The sequence below is a fragment of the Mytilus trossulus genome, chromosome 11, assembly GCF_036588685.1.
Source record: "Mytilus trossulus isolate FHL-02 chromosome 11, PNRI_Mtr1.1.1.hap1, whole genome shotgun sequence".
Taxonomy (NCBI): domain Eukaryota; kingdom Metazoa; phylum Mollusca; class Bivalvia; order Mytilida; family Mytilidae; genus Mytilus; species Mytilus trossulus.
Window position 1 is genome coordinate 70,159,028 of NC_086383.1, and position 16,769 is coordinate 70,175,796.

The 16,769-nt window shown below is 32.1% G+C and overlaps 1 protein-coding gene across 1 annotated transcript in view; it reads left to right on the forward strand.

Moving 5' to 3' along the window:
* Window positions 1-16,769, forward strand: part of LOC134691487 (death-associated protein kinase dapk-1-like) — a 124,752-nt gene that overhangs the window by 64,752 nt on the left and 43,231 nt on the right. Inside the window, exon 13 of the mRNA XM_063552030.1 lies at window positions 6,639-6,823. Within this exon, the coding sequence (XP_063408100.1) occupies window positions 6,639-6,823 (185 nt within the window). The remainder of the gene's footprint in view (window positions 1-6,638; window positions 6,824-16,769) is intronic.

Below are 16,769 nucleotides of genomic sequence, written 5' to 3' on the forward strand. Positions count from 1 at the left end.
TTGAAATTCTGCGAAAATTTACAATTTTCTTGACAGGAATATTACTATTGGATATTGTTTTACTGTTGAATAGTTGTAAAAGCTATGTTTTCTCACTTTAATTGATGATAGGGTAACAATTCACTAAATATCTTTGAAATTACTAAATATTCATTTGAAAACTTAGGGACAAGAAAATTACCTCTCCTGCAAACACTTATAAGTACTACAATGTTTTGCACATTCTTCCAGAGGACGTTCCTTATTATAAGTTTATATGAAAAGTTCTGGTAAATATAGTTATAATGAACAAATTTAAATAAAAAGAGAATTTCCAAATATTGTTATAGCTTCCTTTCTTAATAGCAAGCATTGAGAACAGTATGTTATTGTTTAGTGTTTTTGTGTAAATTTGGTTTTAAATGCTAAGGGAATTAATACCTCACATACAAACCTCAATTTATCTTTTTAACTGAGTGTATACATACCTTTATCACTCCAATTATCCGTAAAAGAAGCTAGTCTATAGACGTTTTTGAAAAAAATATCAACAAAATAGATTGAAATGCATCAAAGTTTAACACTTTCAAATTAAGGTTCCTTGATGTTTAAATCTTTTAACAGAAAATCCTTTTGATAAAAATATTTTCCTTTAATTTTTTACTTGAATAGGCATAAACTTTAAATATGTTAAAAAAGATTATATTTTACATTTAAAGTTGCCGTTACAATCTCAGTTGTGGCATCTGTGTAGATTTCATGATATTTTCCTATACTTAGGAATATGTAGAACACTCGGAAAATTGGTGAATTAATAACAGTTGATTATATTGTATGTGCCTGATTTTTTTCCATTTTTTCTTCTCAATAAGCAGCAAAGATTTACTTTTTTTTTTATATAAAATCAGTATAACAAGGTTCTAAGGCAATTGTTTTATTATCAATTTATTCTAAATAAATAATACAGGTAATCGTTTAAAAAAACATGTGTAGTTGTTGTTTTGAATGAACTTTTCACAGTCAGTGGAATTTCTTAGATTCAAGTAACATTTTTCCAGAAATGTTGGAAGTAAGAGTTGTCTTTCGTTTATAATCACAAGGCTACGTGATTTAATTGTATTGTAGCTTTAAATTTATAATATGAATGATCCAGAGACTAATTATGTTGCTAAAGTTATCTGAACCAACATCTGTGTTTATAGGATGACGGGTTATGTCAGGTGATGACCTTGTACTGAATCTGGAACATGAAGATAACTTGTTTTAGGTATCATACCACTATTTTTTTTTTAAAAATCACTTCTAGAAGAATCAATATTTAAATTACCCCCATTAATTTCAACACTCCCGAACAGTAAAATTTTGGTTGCGAACAGTAAAATTTTATTACAAAATCTGTAAGATGAAACCTTGAATTTTACTGGAAAAATACTCCCACTGCTGGGAAAAATCTGTGAAGAAAGTATTCGTTCATTATGTAAAGCCTTCATAACAGCATTTTTTTCCCAAAAATATAGAATTAACAGATAAATTATTGCACCAAAGACATGAACCTTGCTATTAAAAGAAGCAAAAGGTCCATTTTTACAATTTTACTAATAATTACATATAATTAGATTTAATTTAAATCTGTAAATTTAAAATTTTGGTAAAACTACAAAATCAGTGAATTTCTAATTTTCTACTTAAATGAGTGATTTATAAATCATGTATTTCAGTAATTCCCCTGACTGTTTAATGAATGTGATTACCAGCAATTGCATAAACAACCTATTGATCATGAGAAGAGTTTCTTTTCCGTTCTTGCATCATTAGTTGACACACTGTACAATGAAATATATAAAGTTAAGATGGAAAAATGTTCTTTCTAAATTAAAAGGCAATTGTTTTTAATAAAAAAAGATGACCTCTGAAAATTAAAATTCAATTGGAAAAAAGTTCTTACACAATACATGCAATATGACCCGATATTTATTCACTCAATCATGACCTGCATTTCACTATTTTAAGTATTCTCTAGGCTCCTTTGCAATTTCCAACAACACATTTTTATACGACCGCAAATTTTGAAAAAATTTTCGTCGTATATTGCTATCACGTTGGCGTCGTCGTCGTCGTCGTCGTCGTCGTCCGAATACTTTTAGTTTTCGCACTCTAACTTTAGTAAAAGTGAATAGAAATCTATGAAATTTTAACACAAGGTTTATGACCATAAAAGGAAGGCTGGTATTGATTTTGGGAGTTTTGGTCCCATTATTTTAGGAATTAGGGGCCAAAAAGGGCCCAAATAAGCATTTTCTTGGTTTTCGCACTATAACTTTAGTTTAAGTTAATAGAAATCTATGAAATTTTGACACAAGGTTTATGACCACAAAAGAAAGGTTGGGATTAATTTTGGGAGTTTTGGTTTCAACAGATTAGGAATTAGGGGCCAAAAAAGGGCCCAAATAAGCATTATTCTTGGTTTTTGCACAATAACTTTAGGTTAAGTAAATAGAAATCAATGAAATTTAAACACAATGTTTATGACCACAAAAGAAAGATTGGTATTGATTTTGGTTTTGGTAGTTAAGGTCCCAACAGTTTAGGAATTAGGGGCCAAAAAGGGACCCAAATAAGCATTTTTCTTGGTTTTCGCACCATTATGTTAGTATAAGTGAATAGAAATCTATGAAATTTAAACACAAGGTTTATGACCATTAAAGGAAGGTTGGTATTGATTTTGGGAGTTTTGGTTCTTACAGTTTAGAAAAAAGGGGCCCAAAGGGTCCAAAATTAAACTTTGTTTGATTTCATCAAAATTGAATAATTGGGGTTATTTGATATGCCGAATCTAACTGTGTATGTAGATTCTTAACTTTTGGTCATGTTTTCAAATTGGTCTACATTAAGGTCCAAAGGGTCCAAAATTAAACTTAGTTTGATTTTGACAAAAAATGAATCGGTTGGGTTCTTTGATATGTTGAATCTAAAAATGTACTTAGATTCTTGATTATTGGCCCAGTTTTCAAGTTGGTCCAAATCTGGGTCCAAAATTAAACTTTATTTGATTTCATTAAAAATTGAATAAATGGGGTTCTTTGAAATGCCAAATCTAACTGTGTATGTAGATTCTTCATTTTTGGTCCCGTTTTCAAATTGGCCTACATTAAGGTCCAAAGGGTCCAAAATTAAACTAAGTTTGATTTTAACAAAAATTAAATTCTTGGGCCTCTTTGAAATGCTGAATCTAAACATGTACTTAGATTTTTGATTATGGGTCCAGTTTTCAAGTTGGTCCAAATCAGGATCTAAAATTATTTTATTAAGTATTGTGCAATAGCAAGTCTTTTCAATTGCACAGTATTGTGCAATGGCAAGAAATATCTAATTTCACAATGTTGTGAAATAGCAATTTTTTTTTTAATTAGAGTTATCTTTCTTTGTCCAGAATAGGAAGCAAGAAATATCTTATTGCAAGATTTTTTTTAATTAGAGTTATCTTTCTTTGTCCAGAATCAACTTAAATCTTTGTTATATACAATATACAATGTATATTCACTTTTTACTACCAACTGATAAATTTAAATAATCTTTACCATTCAGTGATAACAAGCAGTTTTTTTACATCTTAATATTTTATGATGTATTTAAATGAGTAGTTATTGTTGCAAACTCCATTAGAATATTTTAATTGAGATTAGTTTTGGAATAAGGGAAAGGGGGATGTGATTAAAAATTGGGTTCAATTTTTCTCATTTGAAATTTCATAAATAAAAAGAAAATTTCTTCAAACATTTTTTTGAGAGGATTAATATTCAACATCATAGTGAATTGCTCTTAGAGAAAGAAAAAAAATTAAGTTCATTAGAACACATTCATTCTGTGTCAGAAACCTTTGCTGTGTCAACTATTAAATCACAATCCAAATTTAGAGCTGAACCCAGCTTGAATGTTGTGTCCATACTTGCCCCAACCGTTCAGGGTTCAACCTCTGCGGTCGTATAAAGCTACGCCCTGCGGAGCATCTGGTTATATTATCACAAAAATTAGTTTGGGGTATATAGTTTTTTGTTGAGACTTCTGTGACAGATAGCTAGACATAGTGATAGTGATCTGCTGGCGGCTGCGGCGTTAACAAACTTCTTAAAAGCTTAATATTTCAGAAGGTAGAATACCTGGATCCTTCATGCTTTGTATATAGATGACTTATGTTATGAATAAACTCATCATAGATACCAGGACTAAATTTTGTATATACGCCAGACGCACGTTTCGTCTACAAAAGACTCATCAGTGACGCTCGAATCCAAAAAAGTTCAAATGAAGTTTCCGTCTGTCATATTTCCATTGTCCTTGACCTCATTTTCATGGTTCAGTGACTACTTTAACAAAAGTTAATTTTTTTAGTATTCTTATTTTCTCTCTGTTTATGAGCATGATGAGTAATAGGATAAATACATTTGCGTAACTTGCAAGGTTCTCATGCCCTTCAGACAATTTTCACTTGACCTCGACCTCATTTCATGGATTAGTGAACAAGATTAAGTTTTTGTTGTCAAGTCCATATTTCAGATACGATAAGCAAAAGGTCTGCTATATTTGGTGTATATGTCTGTCTGGTAGTTATCATCTGACCATGACCTCATTTTCATGGTTCATTGGTCAATCTTTAGTTTTCCTGGTTAAGTTTGTTTCTGAGATACGCTATGCAATAGGTCAATTATATTTAAAGCATGTAATGGCTGTGAGGTGTACAAGTCTGTCAGAAAGGGTTCGTCTGACCTTGACCTCATTTTCATGGTTCATTAATCAATGTTAAGTTTTTTTTGTTAAGTTTGTTTCTTAGATGTGCAATAGCTATATTTAAAGCATATTCGGTGTATGGAATGAGTGTAAGGTTTACATGTATTTTCCACTTTGGTTTATCTGACCTTGACCTCATTTTCTTGGAGTTTATTAAGTTTATGTGATAGTTGTAGTAAAGCTTTATATTTAGAACTATCAACATAAAATCAATGGTTAGTGAAGAAGAGACATTTCAGCATGTGCACTCGTGTTTAACAGTTTGTCAGCCCTTCAATAATTTTTGTTTCCAGATGCGAACTCGAGAAGTTTATTAATCATTGTTGTTATGGATATAATTGTGACATTGAATGAGAGGTAGATCTCTGAGTTTGAGCAATCTCAAAAGTGGTTTCCGGATGCTAAATGAAATTAAACATATGGATTGCAATTCTATTATGATACATGGTCACATAAAATGAGAGGAAAGTTCTTTTGATTTTGAGATCACTTTATTTAAGGTGAAAGTCATTGTTACTAAAATAGATTGAAGGACAATAGTAATGTATATAATCATCATAGAAAAGAATATTACCTTAAAGTAAACAAAAAAACGTATGCCATCTGGTCGCTTATTTTTTTCTCCTTTGAATGGAGGCCACTGAATGTGTAAGCTTGATCACTAAATGTTCTTAAATCTAAATAGTTTGTGGTAGTTATCACAGAATAATTGGTTACTTGGTAACCACATGCTTCGTCAGTTAGCACTTTGATGATACTGTATCGAGAGTGATTTATTAAGCAATTCGTCAAAAATTAACAAAGTATTTTGTGTTTTAAGTTAGTGGTGATGAAATTCTGCTACTTTAGTACTAATACATTAACCTGGCTTGCATCACCTGTTCCAAAAAAGGACACTGTCCTCTTCTAAATATTGAACGAACCTTTTATTTGGCTTTCTAATATAAAAATAAATACATTGTTAAACACATCAATGTCAGACTAATGGAATGTCGAACTATTGGTTGTTGAACCAATAGGGTGTCAGACTATTGGGGTGTTGAAATATCGGGGCTGCCCCCGATAGAGACAACCTTTAAAAAACAAAAACGATTAGCTGTGAAAATATGATCTACAAGGAAGTCAACATTACCAAATTAGAACTCCTTGTATGGTTTGTTGTCCAAAAATGATTTTTTTTGCAATATTTTATAAATTTGACAATTATCTCGAAAACTTTAAAAGATAGGTATTGTATAAACAGTAAATAATAAAAAATGATCATCAATTTAACATCTGTAAAATGCCATGCAATAAGATTGACAAATAAGCACACATAACTGATTTCAATAAAGGTATCAAAATGACATATTTTTACCAGGTGAGTGATTTTGACTCTTGGAAGCCTCTTGTTTTCATGCAGATGACTGTTTTTGTTAAGAAGCCATTTTTCCCTTGTTTTTCAGTACAAATGTATTGATATTCATGAAACAAATAATTAACCTCTCTGCCTCTAAAAATCATATGTTTCTTAAATGGAGAATGTCAGCTTGGTTAAAGTTTAAACAATAATTAAATTAATGGAATTGAATTGCAAAGAATTCAAACATAATGACAAGTCAACTTCATAATAGGACTAAGGTATAATTATTGAGGAAAATGTAAATGTATGTATGTTTTGTTGGAGTACCAGGAACGCACCACCAACCATCCGCAGGAAAACTAACAGTGTTTGTCAAATAAAATCAGAGTTGAATGCACCTTACCTCGAGCCCTGTTTGAACTAATAAACTTGTGTTGACAGGCTAGTTATCACTGTAGATGTACTACTTAGACCAACCTGGCCTCCCCTTAAGTTTAAGATAGATAACTGCAATACATTCATTACTTTGTAGACATGTTTCAGTTGTGGATGAATTCAATACATTGCTACTGCAGACTTGATGATCAGAAAAACAAAGCTGAAAGTAATACTGGTGAAATGCATGAAAGAATGATCGCTAAAGATGATTGTCTTGATCCTCCAGTGGTTCTAGTTGGTTCACATAGAGACAAAGTTGAGCATTCCTCTGGACAAACGGTATGTATATAGAATATATATATTTGATAAACCTACATTTGTACCTTGATTAGACAGAATAAACATTAATAGATAAGCATCTTTCATCAATATTTTTGGTTCAGTGAATACTTGAAAAAAAGTTAAGATTTTTTGTAATGTTAAATTCTCTCTTATTATAAGTAATAGGATAACTATATTTGGTATGTGCGTACCTTGCAAAGTCCTTATTCCCCTCAACAGTTTTCACTTGACCTCCACCTCATTTCATGGATCAGTGAACAATGTTAAGTTTTGGTGGTGAAGTCCATATCTCAGATACTATAAGCAATATGTCTAGTATATTTGGTGTATAGAAGGACTGAAAGGTGTACATGTCCAACTGGCAGGTGTCATCTGACCTTGACCTCATTTTCATGGTTCAGTGGTTATAGTTAAGTTTTTGTGTTTTGGTCTGTTTTTCTTATACTGTTTGCAATAGGTCTACTATATTTGGTGTATAGAATGATTGTAAGGTGTACATGTCTAGCTGGCAGGTGTCATCTGCCCTTGACCTCATTTTCATGGTTCAGTGGTCAAAGTTAAGATTTTGAGTTTTGGTCTATTTTTGTCGAGCCATCGACTTCAGTCGAAAAAGCGAGACTAAGCGATCCTACATTCTGTCGTCGTCGTTGTCGGCGGCGTCCACAAATATTGACTCTGTGGTTAAAGTTTTTTAAATTTTAATAGCTTTCTTAAACTATACTGGATTTCTACCAAACTTGGACAAAAGCTTTTCTATGATCATTAGATAGTATCCAGAAGTAAATTTTGTAAAAATAAAATTCCATTTTTTCCGTATTTTACTTATAAATGGACTTAGTTTTTTTCTGCTGGGAAACATCACATTCACTCTGTGGTTAAAGTTTTTAGGATTTTAATAACTTTCTTAAACTATCCTGGGTTTGTACCAAACTTGGACATAAGCTTGTTTATGATGATAAGTTAGTATGCAGAAGTAAATTTTGTAAAAAAATGTATCTGTTTTTCCGTATTTTACTTTTAAATGGACTTAGTTTTTTCTGTGGAGAAACATTACATTCACTCTGTGGTTAAAGTTTTTTTAAATTTTAATAACTTTCTTAAACTATCCTGGATTTGTACCAAACTTGGACAGAAGCTTATTTATGATTATAAGATAGTATCCAGAAGTAAATTTTGTAAAAAGATAACTCCATTTTTTCTGTATTTTACTTTTAAATGGACTTTGATTTTCTTCCAGTTTACATTACATAGTCTGCAGTTTACATTTATTAGATTCATTAACTATCCTAGATTTTTACCAAACTTGAACAGAAGCTTCTTACAATCATGAGATAGTATCAAGAGGAATATTTTAATTGATTTTTTTCCTCATTTTTGTTGAGCCTGCGATTTACAGCAAAAGTAGGCGAGACACTGGGTTCTGCGGAACCCTTACAAATTTTTCTAATACTATATGCAATAGGTCAACTATATTTGGTGTATGGAAATATTTTATGATATCTATGTCAGCCGCGCAGGTTTATTTGACCTTTACCTCATTTTCATGGTTCATTGCTCAGTTTTAAGTTTTTGTGTTTTGGTATTTTTTTTCTTAAACTATAAGCAATATGTCAACTATATTTGTTGAAGGGAAGAATTGTTAGTTGTACATGCATGCCTGGCATGGTTCATCTGACCTTGACCTCATTTTCATGGTTCATTGGTCAATGTTTAGTTTTCTTGGTTAATGTTTAGTTTATGTGACAGTTGTAATCAGGGTTTCCCCTGGGTCAATTATTTTTTTCGCCACCTCTTTCGCCAAAACAATATATTTTTCGCCACTTTATTACTTTTTTCGCCAAGTAACACAATATATTTTTCTTTTAAAATTTTCCTTTTTTCCAGCCCCCCCCCCCCCCCCCCTAAATAATAAGTCGTTTTTACAACAAAACGAAGCATCTTATCACTTGGAATTGATCCCTCGTGTAAGGTGTAGTCATTACATTGAAGGGTTACTCTCATGCCAAACTTTTTGAATAGATTTCTTCATAACGACAGTTTTCTTTTCTAGACCATCGTAAATAAGTAAAACTATATGATTGAAACACGTGTGTCACTGAAACGAATTTGGAGTACCCACTCAAATCAATGATCTATATAAAAGTTAAATGGTAAAGTTTAAATCAGAGACCTTTCTTGCTTTTGAACATTTTTCGTCATAACAACAATTTTCTTTTCTGGACTATCATTAGAAGAAGGAGAGGCAGCGTAAAAATTTTGCTTCAAACACGTGCGTCGCAAAGTGGTTAATAGTTCCCTTTTGTGACATGTGACAGAAGCCATTTAATCATATCATTTTGTTATATCATAACAATCAACACCTTTATTAATTAGTCCCTTGATGTCGATAGCTACGAATGATCTATGAATGCAATCAGCTGATTATTGATTTTCTGTCAAAATCTTAACGAGTTCAAGGTAAATTCCGAGTATTGTCTGATCGATTAAGTCAGAGAAACCCGAAAAAAGTAATTAACAAGATGGCTGAAAATAAATCGTTTTATATATTTCTTTCGCCAAATTCTTTCGCCAGTGACGAATTTTAATCGCCACAATTATTATTTTTTCGCAAATTGCGAAAATGGCGACCGCCAGCGGAAACCCTGGTTGTAATAAAGCTTTATATTAAGGACTATCAACATATTATCAATGATTAGTAAAGAAGGCGAGACATTTCAGCGTGTGCACTCTTGTTTCAAAACTTCATAGTAAAAGTGGTACAGTTTTAGCCGTAAAAGGAGTTCCTATGGAAAATTGCATTGTCAATATTTACAGAAATGCAATTTGTAACCAGGGTGTCTGGTGGCGGTTGCCATTTTCAAATTTTGCGAAAAACATAAGAATTGAGGCTATTAAAATTCGATATTGACGAAAGAATTTGGCGAAATTGATATAACTGTTCAACTTCTTCCATCTTGTTTAATTTTTTAGGGTTTCTCTAACTTTTTCCCTGATCAGACAATACTGGGAAGTTACCTTGAACTCGTAACGATTTTGATAATAAATTGTATTAGCGAAAGAGGTGGGGGAAAATTTAACCAGGGGAAACCCTGCATGTAACAGTGAATAATGTAATTTACCATGTTTGCTGAAAGCAAATTTGAGAACATATTTGTGGGCGATGCATGAAACCATATCATTTGTGTTAAAAAGACATTATTAGAACATGAATAATAAACACATCATAGATACTGAGGATTAAAATTTTGTACGGCAGACGTGCGATTCGTCTACAAAAGACTCATCAGTGACGCTTGAATCAAAGGTAGTTTAATATGATATACTTGTGATAGATGAATGATTTTTTTTGCATTACTATCAGTTCATATCAGTTTAATAACTATTTCAAGGCTGAACGTTGATTTTGTTTGGGGGGGGGGGGGCATATTGTTTTACCCCTGTCCATCCCATTATGGGTATATAGTTAGTCCAGATAAATTCTCCTACAGTTTGAATGCTAAGAAGTTTTCACTTTGCTATCTGTTTGTACATATATTGATTGTGTGCATGTGGTCACGGTTTTGATTTTTATTGATATTTGCTCTTTTAGGAGACAGTTGAACTTTGTCATCTTTGAAGGATTTACTTGCATAAGATGTGCATAGAGTATCTAGATAACACTTGCTACAGTTTAAATGCTAACAAGTTTTCACTTAAATACTGGCTGTTTGTACATAGATTGAAGGTGTGCATTAGGTTAAGGTTTTGATTTTTTTTTTCACCTGCAATGAAAGTCGCAGTATGCGAGACTAAGGTATTACTATCCGGCGGTGGCGGCAGTGACGCCAACTATTTGTGTAAAGCTTTCTATTTAAAAATGTAGAAGACCTGGATGCTTTATACCTTGTATGCATATACCTTATGTTAAGAAGTTTCCGTCTGTCTATGTCCATTGTCTTTAAAGGGAAAATTCACGATTTTTTTATTTATCTTATTATGTTCATAATACCATAAAAAACATTTTCACCAAGTTTTATCTGGATATGAACACTAATAAAAAAAAATTGTGAAAAAACAAATTTATTTATTCGAACTTTCGAACTACTGTGACGTAGTTTTAGTCTAATTGCATGCCGGGAGTGGATATTGTAACAATGAAATACTGTATTACTTTCAATTGAATAATTTCATAAATAAAATGGCCTCTGAAAACGAGCATATAAACCAAAAAAAAGGAATATTATAAATTAGCATCGGTAACCTTGAATATTCAAATGTGCATAGAAAAATATCAATTGCATTAATATAATTTGATCCGTCCAAAGCGATTTTCATTTACCTAATCAGCAATGCCCTTATTCAAATATTTTAAATCTCACAATGTATAAGTACTTTAACTATTTGACCAAAGATGTTTAAAAAATTAACAGAATGAAATTGACGTTGTCTTTTCCTTATTGGAATAGAGACAGACCGGAGGAATGAGATTTCCAATGTGCTTTATATATTGTACCTTTGCAAGACTATTCATTCATTCATAAATTTAACCCACTCTAAACCAGAAACGTATATACACATATATAGGTCTTTGTCAAAACTGACAAGAATATTTCTAAAGGGGACAAGCAGTAAATTCTTTAAATTTCTGTGAATTAATACCAAGAAAGAAAAAAATACTGAAATGATTTTAATACTCAAAAGTAAAATCACAAAAATACTGAACTCTGTGGAAAATTCAACCGGAACGTCCCTAATCACATGGCAAAATCAAATGACAAAACACATCAAAAACGAATGGACAACAACTGTCATATTCCTGACTTGGTACAGGCATTTTCAAATGTAGAAAATGGTGGATTGAACCTAGTTTTATAGCACTAAACCTCTCACTTGTACGACAGTCGCATCAATTTCAATTATATTGACAATGATGCGTGAACAAAATGTCACAAATAGGGGTACAAAAACAACACAGACCCCACCAAAAGGGGAAGCAGATCCTGCTCCACATGTGGCTAATGTTGTTAAAAAGACAGTAAAAAGTCTAATTCGGTAGGTCACATTCGTGAAAAGGGAAGGGGATTGTAGTTATAACATCAGGAACATATCCGATATCATCTGTATAAAGAATATTTCATAACGTTCAACCAACTCGTGATAGCGTTCGTAATATTTACGAAGTGATGATTACAACTTCACCATTTGGATCTCTTGGTTTGAAAATGAAAAGGTTACAATTGGGAAGCTGAAATCATCTCTTTTGTCCATTGTCCATTTCTGAATTTAAGTTAGATTGGTTCTAGATGTTATTCTCTTATATTCAAGGTAGATATTTTAACTTGCGACTATCTATTGAAATATTTCCGTAACTTTCTATCTTGCTGTATAAACAAAGTGAATGATCGATAAGTCCGTACATTTTTGTGAAATTAATATTTGTGTATTTCAAAATGTCCATAATTATCTACAACGAGTATATATTTACATTTTTTCCAACTGTACTCTTGGAAAATATGTAAATCAATTTTTATTTCATCAAATCTTTTACTGGAATTATTCAGATTTTCATAAATATCATTCTTTACACCAGAAATGTTATTTATAAACAAGTGTGTATACATGTAAAGAGTTTAGTAATGACTAGTATATCACTGTCGGACTCAAGACAGACAATATGTTCACATGATGTTTATTACATCTGATAGGTTTTAAATGGAAAGTTACAAGTCCTACCGTGCACACTGATCAATACCCTAAGAAGTGAAGCGATACATGATTCTGAATTAAGTTATTGTGTAATAAGAGTTTTTAAGCCCGACATGAAATCGCTTGAATACCTGGACGTGTCTCCTCACAATACCACTGGGAATAATTCCTTTAGCCATGCTGGTGATCAAATTAGAGAAGATCCGAAATTATTTGAATATGTTTATTACATAAAAGAATTATGAACAAATTAGATTTTTGAAAATAATTTAATACACAACACTTAATTAAAACTTTGAACTTTGAAAGAATCCATAAACGTAATCGCCCTTAACTAATACCGCGATATATTTACTATTTTATATACCTATTAAAAAAAATGAAAAAAGACAGACCATAGTTATTAAAAAGACAAATAGATGTCCAATCAGCTGACCTTCCAACTCTTAAACCTTTATTTAACATTTTTCCGTATCAAGTTATTTAAGGAAGGCTGCATAACCATGTCTGGTATACTCATTTGTGTGACCCAGGCAATTGTTTATGCTTTTAATTTGTCATTTCCTTGTCGGATGAAACAGCCGTACGCTTGACAAGATATCGACACTCATATACGACTATGTTAGTTACTGTATGTTTTGGTCCTTTATGGTTTAAAGATATCACATGGTTTCTTAAAACAAGAAGCTGGCAAGATGGCTACAAGTAAAGAATTGATACTTTCATTTTAAAGATATCTTATCCAGCAGAATAAAACTTTAAAATTTATGTAATTTGTGTTTTTTTATACATAAAGAACATAGGTTATATTATTTTTTCTTTTTTTTGCGAAGTTTCCCTTTCACCTCATTTTTATATTCAGTGACTGCTTAATGGACAACAATTACATATTTTGTGTCATGTGAATTTTTTTCACTTATTATGGGGAGTAGGATAACTATATTTGGTATATGGGTTTCTTGCAATGTCTACATGTCCGTCAGTTACGGTTCAGCTAACCTTGAACTCATTTCATGGATCATTGATCAAGGTTAAAGTTACATGATTAGGTTCGTTTCTCAGAAACTATAAGTAGTAGATCAACTATATGGAATGATTGTAAGGGTAAATGTCAATCTAGCAGGTTTCATCTGACTTTGACCTCATTGTTATGGTTCATTAGTCAATGTTAAATTTTTGTGTTTACAGACTTCCAACATAAATTCAAATGAATGATAAGAAAGACCTGTGAGACATTTTAGCGTGTGCATGCACTCTTGTTGTTATTATTTGCTTTTTTGGGAGATAGTTGAACTATGTCATTTTTTGGAGTATTTACTTGCATGAGAGGTGCATAAAGTTTTCGGAAAAACTCCTGAGGTTTGAATGCTAGGACGTTTTCAGTGTGCTGGCTGTTTGTACATATATTGAAGGTGTGCATGTGGTCATGGTTTTGATTTTTATTAATATTTGCTTTTTGGGAGATAGTTGATTTTTATCATTTTAAGTTCACCTGACCTGAAAGGTCAAGTGAGCTTTTCTCATCACTTGGCGTCCCTCGTCCGTCGTCCGTAAAATTTAAAAAAAATCTTTTCCTCTGAAACTACTAACTTGGCCAAATTTAACCAAACTTGTCCACAATCATCATTGGGGTATCAAGTTTAGAAAATGTGTAGCATGACCCTGCCAACCAACCAAGATGGCCACCATGGCTAAAAATAGAACATGGGGTAAAATGTAGATTTTGGCTTATAACTCTGAAACCATAGCATTTAGAGCAAATCTGACTGGGGTTAACTTAAATTGTTTATTAGGTCAAGATCTATCTGCCCTGCAATTTTCAAACAAATCAGAAAACCTGTTGTTGAGTTGCTGCCCCCAAATTAGAAATTTTAAGGAAATTTGGCAGTTTTTGGTTATTATCTTGAATATTATTATAGACATGATAGATAGATATAAACTGTAAACACCAATAATGTTCAGCAAAGTAAGATCTACAAATAAATCAAAACGACCAAAATTGTCAGTTGACCCCTTAAGGAGTTATTGCCCTTTATGGTCGATTTTTAACCATTTTTGTAAAATTTTAGTAGTGTTTTAAATAAATCTTCTCCTCTAAAACTACTGGGCCAAATTTAACCAAACTTGGCCACAATCATCATTGGGGTATCTAGTTTTAAAAATGTGTGGCGTGACCCTGCCAACCAACTAAGATGGCTGCAATGGCTACAAATAGAACATAGGGGTAAATTGTGGATTTTGGCTTATATCTCTGAAACAAAAGAATTTAGAGCAATCTGACGTGAGGTAAAATTGTTTATCAGGTCAAGATCTATCTGCCCTGAAATGTTCAGACAAATCAGACAACCTGTTGTTGGGTTGCTGCCCCCGAATTAGTAATTTTAAGAAAATGTTGCAGATTTTGGTTATTATCTTAAATATTATTATAGATAGAGATTAACTGTAAACAGCAATAACGTTCAGCAAAATAAGATCTACAAAAAAGTCAAATGACCAAGGAGTTATTGCCCTTTATAGCCAATTTTTAACAATTTTCATAAATTTTTGTACATTTTTAGAAAATATTTTCCACTGTAATAATTGGCCAAGTTCATTTTAGAAAAAGATAATTAAAGCAACAAGAATGTTCAGTAAAGTAAGATCTTCAAACAGATCACCATCACCAAAACACAATTTTGTCATGAATTTATCTGTCCATTGTTTGATATGTACATAGACCCAAGGTGAGCGACACATGCTCTTGAGAGCCTCTAGTTTGGAGTATATACTTGCATAAGAATTGCACAGCATTTACAAATAACTCATCTGACAGTGAACCATATACCTATGTGCTCAGATGCTCAACTTTGTGTATTTTAAAATAACACTTTGCCTCTGCAGGTAATCATTTGTGTATCCCAGACACAATAATATTTCAAAGAAAGTCCTACATTGACTTTGCCAGTCAACCATATACCTATGTGCTCAGATGCTCAACTTTGCGTGTTTTAAAATAACACTTTGCCTCTGCGGGGAATCATTTGTGTATCCCAGACACAATAATATTTCAAAGAAAGTCCTACATTGCAGACCTCGACAATAACGTTTGTCCGATTGTCCGGTACCAGAGGGAAAAGGGGTCGGACAAGTAAAAGCTATATCAAGCTTGTCCGACGGGACAAGTAAAATTATTCTGCAGAAAATAAATTTCATCCAACTTTGATGAACAAAGTAAATTAATTATAAACAAAAAACAAGGAAAGAAGATAAAAACAAGTAATAATTTGACTGTTTACTTTAAAACTTTGAAACATTTTATTTCTCAAGACCCCACCACTTGCAATCGATAATTTAAAACTGGTTCTTTGTCAGGTACTTTTTAACAGGTAAAATGCATACTATTTTCAAAAACCGTTCTTACTGATCGAAATCAGTGATGCGCTTTGTAGATAAGTTACTTTACAAGGTGTCAGACCACCAATTAAAAATCCCTATCATTCTGTTCAACCAATATTTGCAATTTTTACAGCTTTCTAAATATTTTACCTTAAGTTTAACTTAGGGTGGGAAAAGCTAAGAATAGCACACATTCAGGGTTAAGTCTCCAAATTTGCAATATGTAATAAAATTGAGAATGGAAATGGGGAATGTGTCAAAGAGACAACAACCTGACCAAATAAAAAAACAACAGCAGAAGGTCACTAACAGGTCTTCAATGTAGCGAGAAATTCACACACTCGGAGGCGTCCTGCAGCTGGCCCCTAAACAAATATATACTAGTTCAGTGACTTTTTGCTCCAAAAAAGATTTAAATGTGGCTACTATTATTTCAAATGATCAGTTAAGACCAAAAAATCAATTGTTTTCTGAATTTTGGGTTTCACCACATTTCTCTTAAAGGTGTCAGACCACCAATTAAAAATCCCTATCGGTTCAACCAACATTTGCAATTTTTACAGCTTTCTTAATATTTTATCTTAAGTTTAACTTTATAGAAACCAGGTATATCCTTAATTGTACATGTATCAGCTCTCTACATGCCAATTTTCACTATACCTTTAAAGCCTTCTAACTAAATAACTGACCTTCAAATAGAGGTACTCCAAAAAAAAAAAAATGGTTTTCTGGGAATCTGAAATTAGTATACTGTGGATTCATTTATTTTCGTTGGGACCAATTTTCGTGGATTTAGAAAAACTTGCACATTTGTGGATATTTAATTTCGTGGTTTTGCTGAAGTCTGCATTCAAACCTATAGAAAAATTATCATTCGTTGAAT